Source organism: Pygocentrus nattereri, chromosome 13 (assembly GCF_015220715.1).
Source record: "Pygocentrus nattereri isolate fPygNat1 chromosome 13, fPygNat1.pri, whole genome shotgun sequence".
NCBI lineage: Eukaryota > Metazoa > Chordata > Actinopteri > Characiformes > Serrasalmidae > Pygocentrus > Pygocentrus nattereri.
Genome location: NC_051223.1, coordinates 21369167 through 21388636, shown reverse-complemented (window position 1 = coordinate 21388636; position 19470 = coordinate 21369167). Strand labels below are relative to the sequence as shown.

The 19470-nt window shown below is 39.3% G+C and overlaps 1 protein-coding gene across 1 annotated transcript in view; it reads right to left on the bottom strand.

The window, feature by feature from the left end:
* The window catches only part of afap1l2 (actin filament associated protein 1-like 2), a 48095-nt gene extending 35366 nt beyond the window's left edge, over positions 1-12729 (bottom strand). Inside the window, exon 1 of the mRNA XM_017696005.2 lies at positions 12553-12729. Coding sequence (XP_017551494.2) covers positions 12553-12568 — 16 coding nt within the window. The 5' untranslated portion in view covers positions 12569-12729. The remainder of the gene's footprint in view (positions 1-12552) is intronic.
* Positions 12730-19470: the final 6741 nt, after the last annotated feature.

The window sequence follows — 19470 nt, the reverse complement described above, 5'->3', positions numbered from 1 at the left end:
AAAATCAAATCTTTAAGAAGTAAATAAAGTCATTCAGAGTGGTCGGAAGTGCATTCACAGCAGTAGTGAAAGGAACCAGACATCAGAAGTGTTTACTGCCTCTAAAAGCTACAACACAAAAAGCTATAACATGACATGGATATGATGTTGCACAACATCTCAGACACAGATAAGGTTATGGCCCTAAACATATTTTAGAGAAACAGATGGATGAAAATCCATTTGTTGTAGAAATGTACATGCACATCAATATAAGATAAATTAAGATTTTAAGATTAAAACATTTTTTTCAGATTCACCATGATTTTACCATAATAAATATTACATATAAAACATGTGTACATTCATATTGTTTTGGAAAGAAAACAAAAGGGCTATATTTCCATTGCAGACATTGTGACCCCTGGTTCCTGCCACTATCATAGTAAAGAAATAGGAGTCAGTAAGTTTCTGCGTATTTCCAACAAAAATCGGTGGAATTGCCTTTTACAGTTAAAGTTAGGTTTGGTTAAGGATTAGATTTAATACAACTTGAACCAAGTTAACTTGCATTTAATAGATAATTAGTTGAATGTCAGTTTAAGACATTTACAAGGCATCTATAGCGGATCTTTTTTTCAGTTTAGCCAATAAAAACTAACATAAGCTGAATGTTTCTCCTTTTCAATACAAAATCAGATTGCTTTTATGGTATATCAATACTAGACTTATATGACCAAAGTAAAAAGAGGAATTGACCAGGCCTGAACAGACTGAACGTCTTACAGAAATGCAGAGTATTTTCACAGTGATGAGCAGCACTGGTGGACTCCACACAATTGCCAGAGCATTTTGGTGCAGAGGCCTGAGAGACCACTCTGGCTAAAGACTGGGTGCAGCTGTACTGTATCCCATCAATAACTCACTTTAATAAACAATGCCCTGTCTTTATGGTAGTTTGTCATCTCTTGGCCTTGCATTCTGATCCTCTCACTCTCTGAATATTCACTGTGGAGAACCACTGTTTCCTCACACAACTGTACTTTAGGTTGCACTATTGTGAAGTCTTAGTGTGTGTTAGCCCCTGTGCTAGATTGGATAGCTCCATTAGTGCATTGTGTTGTTGTCATACTTTAGGCCAGTGTGAGTCAGTAAAAAAGGTGTAAACTCAATTACGATCCTTCAGGAAACAATTACGTTACACTAAACTTGAAACATACTACATAACATTGGCATAGTCACGCCATAAACGTCACGGCTGATGTCATACGCTGTCATTAGTTTTCATGATAGACTTTGTTCAGTAACATAACAGTGTTGTGCTACTGATACTGGTAATTGTCATATGTCACATGCCAATTTTTTGCTATGTAGTTGTCATGTCATCAAACTTGATTAATCATGAAATCTCAAATTTCACAACATTTGAAATTCAATTCAATCACTTTGGAACAATTCAGAATCATTTTAATCAGTATCACTGGGGACTGACACCAGACCAATGTGATGTTGTTAGCTGTGTATTTCCTCCTGAGGGGTAGAAGAGTATCTGTATAGAACATCGGTATTGTTATCAGACAGGAAAAAATGTTGTGTCATCTCTACACAAATTTGACTCAAGAAGCTATTTACTCCACAGTGGAATAAAACATGAAAGCAATACATCATGCTTTGTTTGTGATTTTTACATTTGAAAAACAGCCAGAGAATTTTATTTTGGCTAAAAACTGAGTACAGACGGTTTGAATTATAACTGGTTGTAATCAATTCCAGAATCAATATAATTCAGTCACCACCTTCAGATTGCTGCATCACGGTGCACTGATGCACTTTTACAACCCTAGTCAGTAGCCTCACTGGTCAGGTTTAAGTCCACGGTTGCTGTGCTGGCTGTGCTACGAGTTTAGGACGCGCTCTCTGAACCTGCTCCAGCAGCGCTATGCAGTCTGCAGGGGAGCAAAACAGGAACAGATGCGGCCGAGTGCCTCCTGCTCCAACAATAACGACTTCACTCAGCCTCTCCCTCTTCTCCTTTCGAACAAACACTCCACACGCATAAAAGCCAGTGGCTGCCTGATTTAAACCATTGCAGAGCCCTCTCCCCAGCCTGCCGCCCTCTCCCACAAACACCTCTCCTGCCCTGCTGCTCGGATGCTCTTTCTGCTGCTGTTTCTGGGCTCTGTTTGATGCTGTGGTGCGCAGATTTCAAAATAACATTCTTGTCCATGTTTCCTTCTGGGTGTTTCTCAGTGTAGACATCTATTAGTTACGGTCGCCTTTTCACAGGCATAAATTGGCATATCTGCTCGTGATGGACATTTGCTGCACAGATGATAATTATGAATAACGGCCTTGGCGAAGCCGCAATGGCTTTGGATGTGGCTTTTGTTTAAAAGGGGATCTGAGTTCACTTCTGTGAGTGAGTCACACTGTGAAGTGTGCCAGTGGAACGTGTCGCTCAAGTCTCAGTGTTACACAGATGGATCTATGCATGTCCCTCAAACACACAGGTACAGTTAGTGACAAGACAAAGACACATATTTCATTTTATTTCAGACATATTGGTCACATAGGAAGAATACATTCTCACTAACAAGAACTCTATCACTGCTGTAGAAGGTTAGATTAGTATTTTGACCACTAATGGCTTTATAGGTTCTCTTTCAGTACACAGGATACAGTCCACTAGTGAAAATGCTTCTTTTGCATTCTTTTGTAATTTAATACAGTTTTACATTACAAATTATATCATCAGCATAACAATTTGAACTGTGTATAAGTCCATCCTTTACCACCATCCTTCATTTATCAAATTTCCAGTCAAAAAGAGGAGATTAAATTTAAGATAATCCACGTGCATTAGGAAAGGGAAAGTGGAGCATAATTTAAAAACAATAAAAGATGAAAAATGAAAAAACAGACTTCTAACAAACATCAAACAACCACAAAAACTGTCACAAGTAAATCCAAGCAAAGGTTTAATCTCTGAGAGAGAGGAGAAAATCAAGGTCCACTCTTCCTACTGAAAAAATCCACAGGTGTTTCTGTTCACCCTTCCAATGTGAGAAGACAATTCAATGCTATGAGTCTGAAAGAATGTGTAGCTGTCAAGAAGCCATTACTGAGTAAAGCAAGCAAACAAAAAAGAACATTTGCAAATCTGCATTTGCAAGCTCGTTGTTCTCATAACAATGGACTGACCATTCCAGAGTCCAGACCTCAATATCACTGAATGTGTTTGGGATTACTTGGATCATGAGTAGCAGTAAATGCAACCACCTTCTAAGACTGAACTGAATCGAAGCTGTAAGGCTTCTGTGTAACTTTCTGTTAAATATATGTTTAATGCTTCTTTTTCTTGAGACTAATAAATTATTAACTTGTACTTAACAGTACTAGAAAATAATTGAAGGGAGGTCTCTGACTTCAACACAGTACTGTATGTTTTTATTATTGCTAAGCATTGCCTTTTGAACTGCCTTAGGTATGAAAAGAGCTCTACTAATAAATACATGATTGTTGAAGTTGTTATATTCATTTTTGGCAATATCTTCTGACAAATGTAGATCTACCACAAATGGCATGTCGTAACCACTGCTGTTACTGCCAGCAGAATGATACAGGTGAAAAAACATGTTTTTATCATACAGTATATAACAACATAGGTGGAATGCATTGCAGCCAATCAGACCGGTCGGCACTGTTTCATAATTGTATATATTAATGCTGTCGTAAGAAACCCTCTCCATTTTTGTAGTTTTTCAGTTTTTGACATAATTTGAAAATGCCTGTTGTCCTTTACATTGTATGTAAATTTCATGATGAATGGACTAAAACAAATGACTCAAACTGATGTGGAAAAAACTCTAGTTCCATTGACTTACATTAAAAGTAAAGTAGGTCATTTTGGAAATACAAGGTTTGCTTCCGACAACAATTATAGCAAAGTACAATGATGTGAACTGTTGGGTGGGGAAAACTACTATATTGCTCAAGGTGTTCCCTTTTTACTGGCTGTTTGCACACAAGCAGGTAATGATGTTGCCCAACAACACACATCATCCCTCTGGTTAATACTAGACATACTGAGAAAGCATGTTTAAGCTGCAAGACATTATCTTCAACATGTCGCAAGTTAATGAAGAGTTTTACTCTGGAGTTCAGGACAAAGACTCCACATTGTATAATACTGATAACAGGTGCTATGAACATGACCTCTGTACAACCCGATAAAATGTAAAAGGAGAAATACACACTTGTTCCATTAACTGGAGGGACATTCCTTCAGAGTCTGATTGGCTCACCTCTGTTTCACTCTGCTGCAGTGGATTTGACTTCAGAGGCTAAGTAAAGGATAACTGGTTGATGACAGACCCGACTAAGATCCCTCTGTCAGAGGCATTATAGCTTTATTTCTTTTGGCCACCAAAGGGCTTTCAATGAAGTTCAAATCAAGGGGAAAACCTACATTTCAAAATAACCTGATTATTTTGTACTGGTTTCTTGCTATTACCCCATTAAGCAGTGGATAATGTAATGTCTTCAAGCGCAGCCAAAGGCACTTAAAATGAGACAGGCATGCACAGTTCTAAAAGACTGTACATGTACAAGAACATAAACTGCATTCTGTGATTGTTTCCATGTCTTTAATGCCATCACTACACAATCAGTGTCAGAATTAAGTTAATTTGCTGCATTTACGAAACACAGATTTCAGAGAGCAAGCAGGACATCCACAAGGAAGACAATGAATACAACAGAAATATAAATAAATAAATAAATAAAATATCTTAAGTGAAATAAGTATATATGTATGATATCTTAAGTATCTCTTGTGAAAGTCAAACAAAAACAGAGAAAGCAATGTTTGGTTGAAATACTAAAGGCACTGACATCATACTACTACTTTTAAATGTGTGGCATTTTGAGATCTATATCTTGAGATATACACACACACCCACCCACCCACACACAGTGTGTATAATTTTAGTAGTGTTATAATTTTACACTCCAGTAGTTAGACAGTGCCTTACTGAGTGATATGATGTTCAGCCGTTAAATGTAAAGTACTCAACTGCCAAATTTCTTTGACTAAAGTAGCACAAACTTACAAAGTTTTACTTTAATTTCGTTAACACTAAACATTTGTAGCCAGAGATAACCATAATGTGGTTTTGATTTCTGTTCATTTTCTCTTATTTTTACATATTTTAGTCTTCTGAGAAAAAGTGTTTTGTGTTAGAAAATCCTCACACATACAAGGTTACATGTTTGAATGTTTTGGATTTTTTAAACCATAATGGTGCTTTATTTTTAAACTTACTTGCATAGTCAGCATTGCTGTGAAATAGTTAAAGAGGGGATGATTCTTTTTCTCCTCCCAAGATTTTGTTCTTTTAAGAGGAACCTGTTAAATTACTGGCTAAACTTTAAAATGTTCACCAATGCTAGTAAACCTGTGGGTCATCATATCTGTCAATATTGTCTCCTAATGAGTATATTGTTTGGGTGCTACTATATACATGTTCCAAACCATTGAAAGCATCTTAGTATTAGTGAAAAGTGCTTTGCAAATATAACTTCTGTTATATTATTATTATTATTATTATGATTATTATTACAAAAAGGGAATAATTAAAGAACAGCGTGTGTACCAACCAACAGTTACTCTGACAATACATGGCTTTGTTTCAGAGCAGTTTTCAGATAAAGCTGTTTGAGTAGAGGAAGTGTATGAACAGCACAGACTTCATTATTGACTCACTACAGCAATCATTGTATTCCCACACATGCCACATATTTTTGCCACACTTAAACTCTACAATAACACTGCCATTGCCAGGCTGCAATTATTATTGTGAACAAATCACCACTGACCTCCCTCTCAATGGGAGATAAGCCTAAAACAACCAAATAACCTCTTAATACCACTCTCCATGCTTCAATCATACTCTGCTGCAGATTTAGAGTAGATAGTCAGCTACTACAGAACAGATCGTACCATCAAATTGAGCCACATTCAACACAGCTCAGATCGAACTACCAGGTCATTAACTTGGCCTTTTGCGTGGTGCAGAGAGGGTAGGCTGTTTAACTTCCTGATGCCTCCATCACAGCGCTGGAAGTCTGCTTTGTGTAGTAATTAGAGGCAAAGTGCTTAGACACTAAAGCTGTGGTCAGACTAACATTTTGCCTGGTGTACAAGCCAATTCGTTTGAATGGGATGCAGCAACATGAAAAGATTTGCTTCTGGCATTGGTTAATGATGTTTCTGCAGTTAGTTAGACTTGTATGAAGTTAGTTGCAGTTAGTATGAATCTGTGAACTTTGGAACCGTGAGCCAGTACAAAACAAGACAGTAGGCCATGATATGTCCTTTTTTGAAAAACAAAAACAATGCACAAATCCTCAGTTAGCATATTTGTTTACTGATCACAAAAAAAAAACACACTAGCAGTTTACTTAATCATACATTTTCTCTAAAATCACACATCAACACTACTCATAATCACACTTTTTTGCTGCAAGGAAAGTAGCAACAGTAGGGTGTGATCGTGGCTTAATAGTGGTAAAATGGCAAAAACGTTCATGACATACAACATGTATGGTTACATTTTCTTTTATTCTGAGGTTTACAAACCATTTGTAACAGACAATATGCACTAGCAAAAGAGAAAGGGCACTTTAAGAAAGGCAGAGAGGAGGCAGAGAGGAAACCTCAGGGCTTCTAGGCATTCATAAAGGGCACAAAGATTTCTGGGAACCAAAAAAAAAATGTATTCAAAAGAATATTTGTAGTATTCAAACTACAGGACTGAAGGCCTTCACCTCAGATTAAATAGCACTAATATAACTAGGAACTGGTAGTAGAATCAATCAAACATGTTTTGATTTACAATAGGTGGGAATCAATTTCATGGGGCGGCATGGTGGCGTTGTGGGTAGCGCTGTCGCCTCACAGCAAGGAGGGCCTGGGTTCGATTCCCCGGCCGGGTGACTGGGGTCCTCTCTGTGTGGAGTTTGCATGTTCTCCCCGTGTCTGCGTGGGTTTCCTCCGGATTCTCTGGTTTCCTCCCACAGTCCAAAGACATGCAGTCAGGCCAGTTGGACATGCTAAATTGCCCCTAGGTGTGAGTGACTGTCTGTGTCTGTCTGTCTGCCCTGCGATGGACTTGCGACCTGTCCAGGGTGTATCCTGCCTTCCGCCCGAAGACTGCTGGGATAGGCTCCAGCACCCCCCCGCAACCCTGACGGAGAAGCGGCTTAGAAAATGGATGGATAGATGGAGGGAATCAATTTCATTAAAAATTTCATTCTAGGCCTTCTGGAAGTCCTGTATAGATCACCAACAGCAAAAGACCTGACCAAAGGGTTGCAGTCAGCTGTTAGAATTGGAAAAAGAATGAAAAAAGAAGAACCTTTGTGCCAGGGCTTCTCCTGAAGGAATCACTGTAAAACTGCTACATAAAAAGTATATGTATCTTTTTACATGCTTCAAATATCAAGTGTCAAACAAGCTTAAAATAGACTGGGCAAAAAAAAAGTTAACATGCATTATATTATTTTAATGTTAACATACTATCAGAAATGCCAAGCACCATCAAAAAAAATCTATGAAAAATGTAATTATGAGTTAACATCCAGTCCAATACTAATCACTATGCAGTTTATACATTGGTTGTTGTTTACAGGCTGTATTTAATAATACACATAGTGTTCTAGAAGTGCAGTTTACTTTCAACATACTCATAAAATTGTACTGTGGCATAATTTATCATAATAACAATAATGTGTCATTACATTTGCCAATCCTATTAGACATCCTTCTTTCATCCTTAAGCCATGACGCCTGTGTGCACTAACAAGAGAAAGCTGCCTCTTAACTGTCTTCAAAAGTCACCACAATGTCGGTGATAATATTTGAATGTTAATTTCAAGGCTGATGGTGCACACAATGAAAAAAGGGCTGGTTTCTTCTTCTTCAGATCTGCTTACGCAGCACAAGGGCTGGCTTTATTAAGAGGCACTGGCCTTCCCTGAGTCTCCTTCAGCCCTGCTGAAGAGCTGACACACTCTGAACCCTGACCGGGACAGCAAGGCCCACGGGTGGGTCTGGAAACAAGTTGGTATCAGACAGAACCCCAGGGGTGAGATTTGGTTCTGCACGCCTTCTTTGAAGAAAGGAGACAGGGCGGAAATGAAGGAAATCAGCAAGATAAGAAAAGCACACATAGTGTATTAATTTACATACCATCCAGTCTCTATAAGCTGCAGCAGAGAACATCTCAGCCACACAAGGTGCTGAACTATATCTAATGTCTCAATCACATCTGACACTAAGGGTTGTGTTAGCAAAGCTTCCTATCATGGCATGCTCTGTCACAGTCTACATCATTCAGCATCGATTTAAAGGCTGCAAGTCAATTTGTGTGCCAAAATTAATTAATTAAATAGATTTACAGCTCTAACTACCAGCAGTTGACCAAAGGGGAAAAAAACAGGTTGCCAGATTGAGCAGGATCACTCAGATAACACTGCAATTTCCCTCTGGGATCAATAAAGGATTCTGATTCTGATTCTGATAAGCATTTTATACTACCTGTTATGAAAGTAAATCTATACCTTAACTGTAACGTTTCAATTAGATTTTAATAAAAAAAATATCAAATAAAAAGCAAATATATGAGTTATGCAATGGCATAAAATGCAAAATGTTCAGAATAACTAGCAATAAAATATAATAATATTGTAATAAGAATATTGTTATTAAGAAAAATAACAGTAAGAATGATAGGATATTTTGCATTCAGTCATTAAAATGAAATGTCTTGAGCTTTTCTTATTCTTACAGAATATCTGAACATTAATAATATTTAATGAAAATATTCGACAGTTGCAGCATTAGATATGAGACACTATTTTTAATTTCCAGAAAAAAAAAACATTCTAAATATTATTAAATGCATGCATTTTTAAATATTATCAATATAAATATATGTGCAATATCGCAGCATCTTAAAAACCAGCTAAAAATGATTTTATGAAGATAGCAGCCCAACAAAGCTGTGCTGAAACGTGCTTCTGAGAAACCGTCATCTGGCAGTTTCTACTAAAACACAAATTTCAAATCAGGATAAAGGTCTGATAACAAGTGCCACGTTCTAAAATCCTGCATGATCATGACTTAAAGATCAAGTGTGTCTCAAAAACTCCAGGATTAAAAAAACATCTAATGTCTTTAAGCTCCAGACAATTCAGCTTCATCAGGTTTTGAAATCTTTGGTTTTAACATTCCGACATAGTTTATCTTACATCCATGTGTTGTCAGAAAAAAAGGCTACAGTATTTTCAAGTCCAGAACACGGAGCACGCCAGAGCTAACAGCGATACTTCACTCATACAGCATCCTGACTCATGTAAGACTGTGGTCTTGTCAAAGGTCCAAAACCATGACCCACAACTAAACCTCATATTACAAAAACCAAAATTCAGACCATATATTTTTGTATGGTCTCAAGAGGCCTTTAGACCAAGTACCCGAGCTTTAGACTCAAACAGGCCTAATGGTGTTAACACCACTGTGATGCCACACACAGTTTTGTGGCATTTTGTTGTGCATAAACAAAGCTTCTCCTGATAGTGAAATACACCCCCCCCCAATGCTTTATCATGGAAAATATTATGCACTACTCCTCAAAATGCCACTCCCTCCCATCCATTTCTTTTGCTCCCTCAATCGCTCCTTCCCTCACTCTGTCTGTCTTATCTCACAACAACAAAATTCACAAAGGCTCTCTAAAAGGCCTCCAGTCAGGGCCTGACCACAACAACTGTAGTCCTGTTCCCAACACAGCTTGACTTACATTGAAAAGTCACAAAAGGCGTGACCTTAAATGATTACTATGCATCCAGGCCCTCTGTGGTTGTAGCACTAATGCAAATCAGCTGATTTTGAAACAAAAAGAAATCATGTCACAAATATAGCATACTAGTCTGTCTCAGCAACTAAGTTTGACATAGACAGGAAGTTTACTTGGGTTTGTGAAAGGCTTCATGCACTCAGAGTTTGGAGGTTAGCAGCTAAGTAATGTTTTAGCCACTGACATTATACTAGTTGAATGAAGCAATAAGCCATCTGGGGCTGGGTATTACTGGGATTTTATCACAGTTAGGCATGACAGGATGACAGGAAAATATTCAATATATAATTTATTTTTAATGATAACACTCCACTTATTTATTAATAAAACTCCAAGTAATGTAATTTGTTAATGGTAGGCTATTGCTGCCTTTGGTCAATGATTATCAATAAATAGCATTGTTTATTTAATAACTTGGTGTATTAATACAGAATTCAATTAACGTGTGCAGTCATATGTATCAAGAGTAGATCAGCCGATTCAATTTTAGAACCAGAACCATCCAGGAAAATGTAGTTTATAAAAATAATACAGCAACATGGTAGTCTCAGTACTCCAACTCATGAGGTGTGACAGAGATTTGGTAGCATTGCAACTAAATTTGTGACTTAGCAGGACACGCCTTCCATGGGACTGTATAATGAGGAAAGAAATCCAAACTGCCCAAAAACATCTCCTTCAATTTGACCTTAAAACACAAACACAGATGGACTCCCATTTTTGTGATAAAAAAAAACAAACAAACCAAAAACAAAACACAGGAGCAGCCTTCTCAGGAAGTGGAATTATGAACCGAAACTTGTACGATAATGGTTTAGGACAGGTTGAGTCTTGATTCGCGACAAAGGTTTGTTTTGTTCAGGTTCCACACAGTTGCATTCTGATGATAAAATGTTCCTGGGGAAATTCTGACATGCCTGTTCCAAGTCCTTTATATTCAAACAATCAAGAGAACTTGAGCACTGATGTGCACAGACCTCACTGCTTTGTTGCCTGTCATAGACAGAAGCACACAAACATTTCAACACCTCATCCAGTTTGCTTATGAACTAATGCTCTAACGTTAGGGAAGTGCTGTAATCGTCATACAGTAGCAAGCCCAGGAGATTTCCTAGCACAGTGCAGTGTCACATTTCCCGCCCGAGGAGAGCAGCCTGAAGAGAACCTTATCACGGTCTTGTGTGTAATGAAGTATTAACAGCCTACATTCCGCCTCCTATCAAACTCTCACCACAGGCATCCACGGAATCTTGGGAGAACGACTGTTGTTGCTGGATCCCATTTCCATCTCTAGTGGCTGTCTCTAACAAAGCTGTTTACACGCTCTTTTAAAAGTGATCGTAAAGATTGAGCTGTGAGAGGCATTGATTGCAGCAGGAGAATCAACAACAAACAAAAACTAGAATTTCAGGCTACAGTCCACTTTTGTGAGGACAGCTCCAGTGGCTTATTGTCCCAGACGCTAATTACTCTCTCAGAGCAGTGGGAGGAGGAGGAGGAGGAGGAGGAGGAAGAGTGGAGTAGATGTTGACATTGTACAGCAACAAACACCAACCAGATGGTGGCGTCCTGTCAGATTTTTGTTGGAAGCTCATTCCCAGCAGGTAGAGGACAACAAAGTGCTTATATTTGTTTCTGTGTCTCTGTTTCTGGCAGCAGTACATCAGACTTGTACTTAGGATCTTGACTTACTATGTCAAAATAATCACTTAATTTAAAAAAAGTGAGCTCATTATTTTAAGATAATAAGTGAAAAATCTGAGAAAATAAGCCATTATTTGCGATATTAAGTGATGGCATACTCCAGGCAGAAACAGGATGATTTTTTTTTTCAGAATTTCAATGAATCTAGAACAGTAAACGTCTTTGTGACCGGCTGCAGCGTCTAGCCTGGTATTTAACCATTTGAAGCTGACAGGTATGCTACACGCTACATTTACCTGAAGAGCCACTGTTCCAGGTAATTTAGTCCCAAACATGAAATAAGTTCTTTACTCGATCATTTACAAGTTCTCTACACTCTTAAAAAGATGGTTCTTCAAGGGGTCTTTAGTAAAGGCATTGGCTCAATAAGAACCATGAGTTCTATATAGAACCATTTCATACTTAAATGGTTCTTTGCGTGCTGAAATGGTTCTTGACTGATGGAGAATGTGTTGTATGGTTCGGTTCTATACAGCACCACAAAGGGTTATTCTATTGTTACAGTGCCACGCTTGTAACAACCGAAGAACCCTTTTTGCTGCTATACAAGACCACATACAACACTCCCACCCATCTGACGAATCCTTAAATCTTAAATAACCATTTAAGAATGAATTGGTTCCACGTAGAACTCACCAAGGAACACTTGAAGACCCATCGTTGTTAACAGCGTCCTGTTAAAGTGACTGGACTGTATGTCAGTGTGTGTTTGAGACTGTATGTAACGTCTCAAACCGAAACAGTAAGGCGAAGTTTGTCTAGGCATAAACCTGGACGCACTGACCCCCAGTTCCTCACTGAGACGGTCAATGAGCGAGGAGGTTTAACCTGTTTAACTTCGTTCTGTTGTAGTTCAGCAGGTAAACCAAAGCACAAGTCCTCGCAGCTCCTCCTTACTACCTTCAGCAGACATCAGTCAACAGTTCACTTACAGCGAGATATCTCTTACCTTTGTGCTTTTCCATTTTTAAGACGCCAGCAAATGCTTTCCGCCGAACTCCTCGTCCCTGACAGCGGCTGTAATAAAGCAGTCCACAGTTGTGTGTCCTGTGCCGAGGTGAAGGTGAGGAGGCTCTTTTGACAGCCCCGTTCACCCTCAGCGGGATCCAGCTCTATCGGCCTGAGAGGAGACGCCGAGCTGAGCGGGTCTCTTTCTTTTTTCCACCCGTATTCCTGCAAACCGCACCCTCCCGCCAAAGGATTGGCCATGAGTTTATTTTCGAGGCAGTCCCGAATGCCTTTGACCAATCACAGAGCAGGGGGCGGGGTTTGCATGTTTGTATTGTAAATCTGGCTGGTGTTATTATCATCCAAAGCATCATCGCTGGTAAAAACGCTTTTCCTTGAGGTAATTAAAATATGATGTAGAACCCCAGAATCGAGGACGCGCAATGGGATTACATACGCCGAAAGATGGTACAGAGCTGTTTGTCTAAAACAGATAAAGCATATCTGGGAAACTGCTGCCAAAATAAAGGTTTGAGCCACTAGCTATTAGCGTGTCTGTAGAGCAGTTCACTAGTGCTTATTACACTTAAAGGGGAATTCCGCTGATTTTTCAAAATTTCTGCGTAAGCACGTGGTTGAGAAATAAACAAAGTCAGTCAGAGTGGTTTGATGTGAAATCGTTCATTTGTCGAGAAACTTGTAAATTCTGATTTCTTTACAGCGTTGGTGAGAGGAACCAGGGATCCAGATGTCTACGATGGAAAATAGCCATTTTATTTTCCATCCAAACCACCAGGGAATCTAAGCATGTCTTCTCAGGTTGTATATCTAATGTTGATGATGGTAAAACAGTCTTTAAGGACTCGTTTGCCTTACAGTACCCTTTATGTACTCCTTTGCCATGAAAGGATGAAAATAAGCGGATTAACAAAACGTTTAAGGCCAAAGTTTAATCACAGAACCACACTGTAAAATTAGGCAGCTTTTAAACTTAGAAAAGTGAAAGAAAAAGGGGTTAATCTAAGTTCACTGAACTTAAACACATGTAAAACACAAATTATTCTTTTATCAACGTAATATTACTATTTCTTAAAATTCAAGAAAATATTACAAGTTCTGTGAGCTCAAATTTCAAGTTAACCTGGTTGCAGACTGTCTGTTTTTTACACGCTACTGTAAAGCAAGTCTCAGGCACCAGGCAGCGTTCATAACCATTTTGTGTATAACGTTCTATGATGGAGCTCAGGTTCCTATCACCACCTCTGTGAACAAGTCTGATTGTGCCAGTTTCTTTGGTCTGATGCATTTTCCCCCAAACGTCTCTGAATGACTTTGTTTGCATCTTAACCGTTTAATTATGTGGAACTTTAGAAACATTGGTGGAGTTCCCCTTTAAGGTACACGTCTTCAAAGACGTTTCCCCAACTCGTCACATGTTTAAAGAGCTCCCTTGGCTCTGTTTCTAGATTACAACGACTCGAACATTTAAAATAACTTGTTCGGAGCCTCTGCTGTAGTTTGTAGGCTACTTCATCAGTGCTGCCAGTTAAAGGGCGGGAGCTGAGAGGTTCTATTATTTGACTAACAAAACCAACCCAATCTATTTTCTTTTCCATAGATTATTCCTTTGATTTTGGAAGGAGAAGGTCCATGTTCCCAGAAAGCAGCCCCCGCTTTCTGCCCGAGGGAGGAGAGTTTCTAAACCTAAAATGAGGGAGCGACTCCTGGGAGCATCGCGGCCTGGGCAAAGCACGGCAGGAATGCGCTGCGCATGCGCGTTACAAGCTCTCCTGTGAGGAGAACCGTCGGTTGGCTGCGAACGCGAGCAGCGCAGTGATGATGCAGGAGTTTGAGATGAAGTCCAAGCCCCCCGGTCATGTAAATAAATAAGCGACTTTTGCAGTGTGCTGCTTCCTCCCCTTAGCCCACACGGTGATTTCAGAAGGCCCTGCACATTCCTCACAAAACTCTTTGAAGGCAGAGCAGGTTTAGTTTAACTCGGGCTTCTCTCCTCTTTCTCAGAGCTACTCTAAACGGTTAGGGTGAGATAGCCAGTCATCAACAATACTCCTGGGACAATGTGATGCCCAGCCATGCAGGCCAGTCACCACATTGGTAAGCGCATCAGTGTAGACCCCGTTTAACGTAAGCCTAGACTGATTAAACTTTCCAATTACGAATTACTATCACCATTCACGACAATCTGCAACCAGGAATCCACCTCTAGGAGTATTATGGTATGACCACAGGCAATCATGGTCAAACAAGGCTATATTCTCATCCTGTTATCATGTGTCCATTGGTCAGTTGTGTGAGAACTCAGCTGTCTTCCTTTCTAAGCAGGGTGAATGAGAGTCACATGCTCTGAGAAGCTGACCCCTCAGCAAAACCCCATGGGGGCTGAAGAAAGTTTCCATCTAAACTCTCCCGCGCCAAGCACTTTCCTGCAAATCAGGAGTTTTAGAGGGATGTACAACTGATAGTGTGTTGTATTTGTTTTCTCCTTGCGGATAAGCAGGTCAGTAGAATTGCACACTGCAAGCAAACATGCGGTTTCTAATTCCCCCTGGGTAAACCACTTTGTGGTGGTTGGAAAGAAGGGTCATCATCTCTGAACTGGGGAATGGAGAAGGTCACCAATTAGAAAACACTACCCAAAGAGGGTGAAGACTTCAGACACATTAATTAAGTTGAAAAGTATACAAGTGGTGTATAGTGTTGTATAGTGTAAACTATAGTGTACACTATAGTGTAAAGTATAGTGGTGATTTCCCTGACTCATCAGCTGTTTAGTGAGCTCCTTTTTGTTTTTTTTTGTGCTGCTTATTTGAACAACTTGTTCGAGCTAGTTACAGAGCCTCTCATAGGGCATCATTCACCAGTTGTTCTTAAGAAGACATTTCTTCTTAAAATCCACTTACACAGTTTTTATGAAGATTCTGACATTCACCATTATTTTCTTCTTTGGGATTTGATCTTAGGTAGAGGCAGAATCTAAACGCACTCAAAAGCACAAAGGAGAGAACAATTCTGCAGTTTAAGAACACGCCATGAATCTGATGTGGACTTTTTCTTAGGATCTTTGTCAAGAACAAATTTTAGAAAAAACTTGAGAAGATATCGGTGAATGAGGCCCATTGTTTGTAGGCTACTTAATTAACGCTGCTAACTCTGGACTGGAGACCAGAGTTCTCCACCGCTTAACACCGTTTGACAGGACAGAGCTTCGCTCAAGTTAGGAGAAATTCTACTGCTCTGTGCACCAAGACATTTAAGGCAAAATAAAGTTCCTGTATGGTTTATTTTAACATCAGCTACTCTACCAGTGCTACATTTCCACCACAACAGTAATGCATATATTTTGTCATGAATGTAGGACTATATATACGGAAACAACTTGGACTGACTAATTCTCTCGTGCTTGCAATGTGTTTTTTCGTAACATGTGCATGATAACAGAAACTTTAGATACATTTAACTGATGAGTGGTACCCAAATGAAAAGTTTTGCATGACATTAACTAGATGACTGGAATTTTAACCAATTGTCCAACAAACTGAATCATTACCAGGCACCCTGACCAGTACATTCTACTCAGACGACTTAGTTGGTAGTGTTTCAGCCCAGACTATTTCTTGAACAAGGTACAATACAATCTTAATGTCATAACTATATTCTAAGGAACAAACAGAGATGAAAAAGGGAAAATAGTCATATAAAAATAAATTGTAACTGTTTTTAATACATAATCCCACATAACCTCATAAGAGGACCTACAACACAACAAGATATAAAATGTGGCCCTTTTAAATAATTAGAAAGTTTCAGTGTAGCAAGTTCCTTGGGGGATTGCCATCTTCTGTCACCGTCTACTGAATACCTGCAGCAATGTCATCACTGTGTTCATGGTGTGAGCTCAAGTTGCACACAGATTGGAAAACCCCTGTAGTGATCTCAGCGAGGGACATGTCAGAACCCATTTTGCAATGCAGCATCTCAGAATAAAATCTGGTGTGACTGAAGGTATTGCAGGCTGTAGCTGTTTTGCTTCAGGGTTACTCATCCTCGAGAGATAGAGGGGTAATCCCCTCACTCTGAATCAGTATGGGAGCGGCACAGCGGCTCCCACTGTCCTCAGTCCCCCCACCAGTCTTGTGGCTTTGGCTATGAAAGTGTGGATGAAAAGCAGTCTAGGAGATGTGTGTGGGAAGGGTAAAAAAGGAGGGGGGGGGGGGGGGGGGGGGTCTAATGGAGGGTGGTCTACCTCCCAAAAGTCTGTTTTCAGGCAGAGAAGAGCGAGATGGGAGTTGTATTGTTCCTGTTCATAAGGCATGAAAGTCATTACACAAGGGAGCTAGGAAACTGTGTGTTATTATGGATGTTACCGCGATTTACTGGACACTGTTTCATTTACGTTTGGAGAAGATGGACGAGTTGTAGAGCAATTAAGAAGATTCATACAGAGACAGGAAATGTCATTTAAACACTTCAAATTCACTGGCGCAGCACTGTGGGAAGAATGTATGAGCATACACTGTTTGTGTATCAGCTGGTGTGGGTAGGTGCAGACACTGGCAGATTATCTAGGATGGCTTGCTGGTTGGAGCACAAAGAGCATTCCACAGCTGTGACGAAGAGGGCAGGGGTCACTGACTCAGCCCCATCTGAGCACTGAGGCTTTTCATTCAAGGACCTTTTCCCATATAAAACACACACACATTCACAGTCACTCTCCTACAGTACTTCTACACAAAGGGATGCTCAGGATACGCCAAGTGTGTCAGTCTGAATGAAGAGCAATGATGGCACGGAGGAGATCAGAGGCAGTTTCGCACTGACTAACTGGGACAGAGTTTGTGATGTGGTCAACCGCAGGCAGATGAAAGCACCTTCAACTAGTTATCAGTTGAAGGTACAAAAAAAGATCTGTCGTGATGAACCTTATACGTCCAAAATCGATACTTAATGCTTGTGGTTTTAGCTATGTATATACAGTTCTTGGGTTATATTAACCCTGGCCAACAACTTCATCACGGTAATTGTAACATTTTAAAATCACCGATCAATTTTTTTTTGAAATACAAATATTTGTGTTAGTAGTTACTTGCTGTTGAAAAACTATAGAGCTGTGCAGTGATCAGTAATGAATATGCAGTAATTGATAGTGCATATATTCTTACCTTTTTGTATTCAAATTACTCATCTAGCTTGCACCACACCACAAATATATGCAACATTTGGTTTGTAAAACATGACAAAAAACAAAATATAATTTGTAGTAGGTCTAATGGATGGGTCATTTTGACCCACACATAATTAGGGCTAATAAAGAAAGAATTTTCTTTATCTTCCATGTACATGAATGTAACTAGATGTCAAGTTATTTTGATCCTTTTAGGTTGATGTATTTGTTATGAAATTTACAGAACAACAGATATTTTCAAGGTAAAACATCAATATTTATAAACAGCTTATGCCAGTTATCACATTTACATTTACATTTATGGCATTTAGCAGACGCTCTTATCCAGAGCGACTTCCAAAAGTGCTTGTCATTACTTCAGAATATCTCATGTTAATAAAGGTCGACATAATTTTAAAGAGCTTTGCTCTAAATTGCTACCTGAAGTTATCTATGCATTGAGACCTAAAACAAATACAACAAGTAGAAAAATACCTACAACTCAACACAGAGTCTACACAACACTAAACCTGCTGAAAAAAATTTGTAATAAAATACAGTGAACAAAAAGAGGTGAAGATCTTTAATAGACACATCACAAGATGACATAAGATGTCATTTACCAGGCCTCTGCATTATAGGTTCCATTACTTGAGAATGATGCTTTATACCAGTGTTATAAATGAAACACATTTCTGTCAGGCCCCTTATGTCAATACAGTGTTACTTACTTAACAAGTCTTGAATAAGCTGTTTACAAATACTTAAGAATTGCTGAAGTATAACTGTTCATATTCAATGCTTATGCAAGTGTTATGAAGCCCCTATGCATGTAGCCTTCAAATTAAATGGAGCATTTTTGTCAGTTGTACAGTTCCAGGGTTTTTGTTATGACAATGTTTTATTCATTTAGTACTTCAAATGTTTAAGATCTCTGAAATACTCTTGTGCACTCCACCTGAGATTTCTGATTAGTTAGCAGTGTTACTCTGCTTTGTCAAACTTTTCACAACGTTATAAAGTTAATGGAGCTTTTGCAGATCTTAGGAAAAAGAGGCATCTGATAAAACTTCAGCTGATCTCCAGGGCCCTCAGGAGCAGTGCATTTATGTCATGAAGCAATATTATTCTACCACTCCTCCACACAGTGATTTGGCTCAAACTGGCTTTTCTTTCCCAAACCTCTGCGTGAGAACGTTCCTTGCACATGCTCAAAACAACGTTCTGGAGATGCTGGGCTTGAAACGTTGTGGCAGAACCTCTCATTAACCCCACATTTCTGATCCACTCCATTCTGCAGGTTTTGCAAAGCGCTTGTGGGGTCTGAAACCCAAGCCTGACGTGCAGCTACCCAGACACTAACATCAGCGCCTACAGGATCCTGAACAAGCTTTGCACATAGAAATGTCTGCAGGCTGAAGTGTATGGTTACAGCACCAATTTGGTCATATAGAGGACGTAACACAAAACCAAGTAGGGCATAACTTTGAGGTCAGCTCCAAAAGATAAAACCCAATAATAATGAATAGTAGTCCTAAACAATGCACCAAACCATCCATGGTAATGAGCTCACAGGATGGCCCGTGTCTGCTTATGTGCACCATTGTTAGACAAAAAAACATACTGCTTTAAAATGACTGGCCACTTTTACTCCTATTAAATGCTTAAGGCACCAGATTTAGTAAACATGACTAAGCTAATATAATCTACTAGTTGAGTGTTGAGGTGTTCAAATCC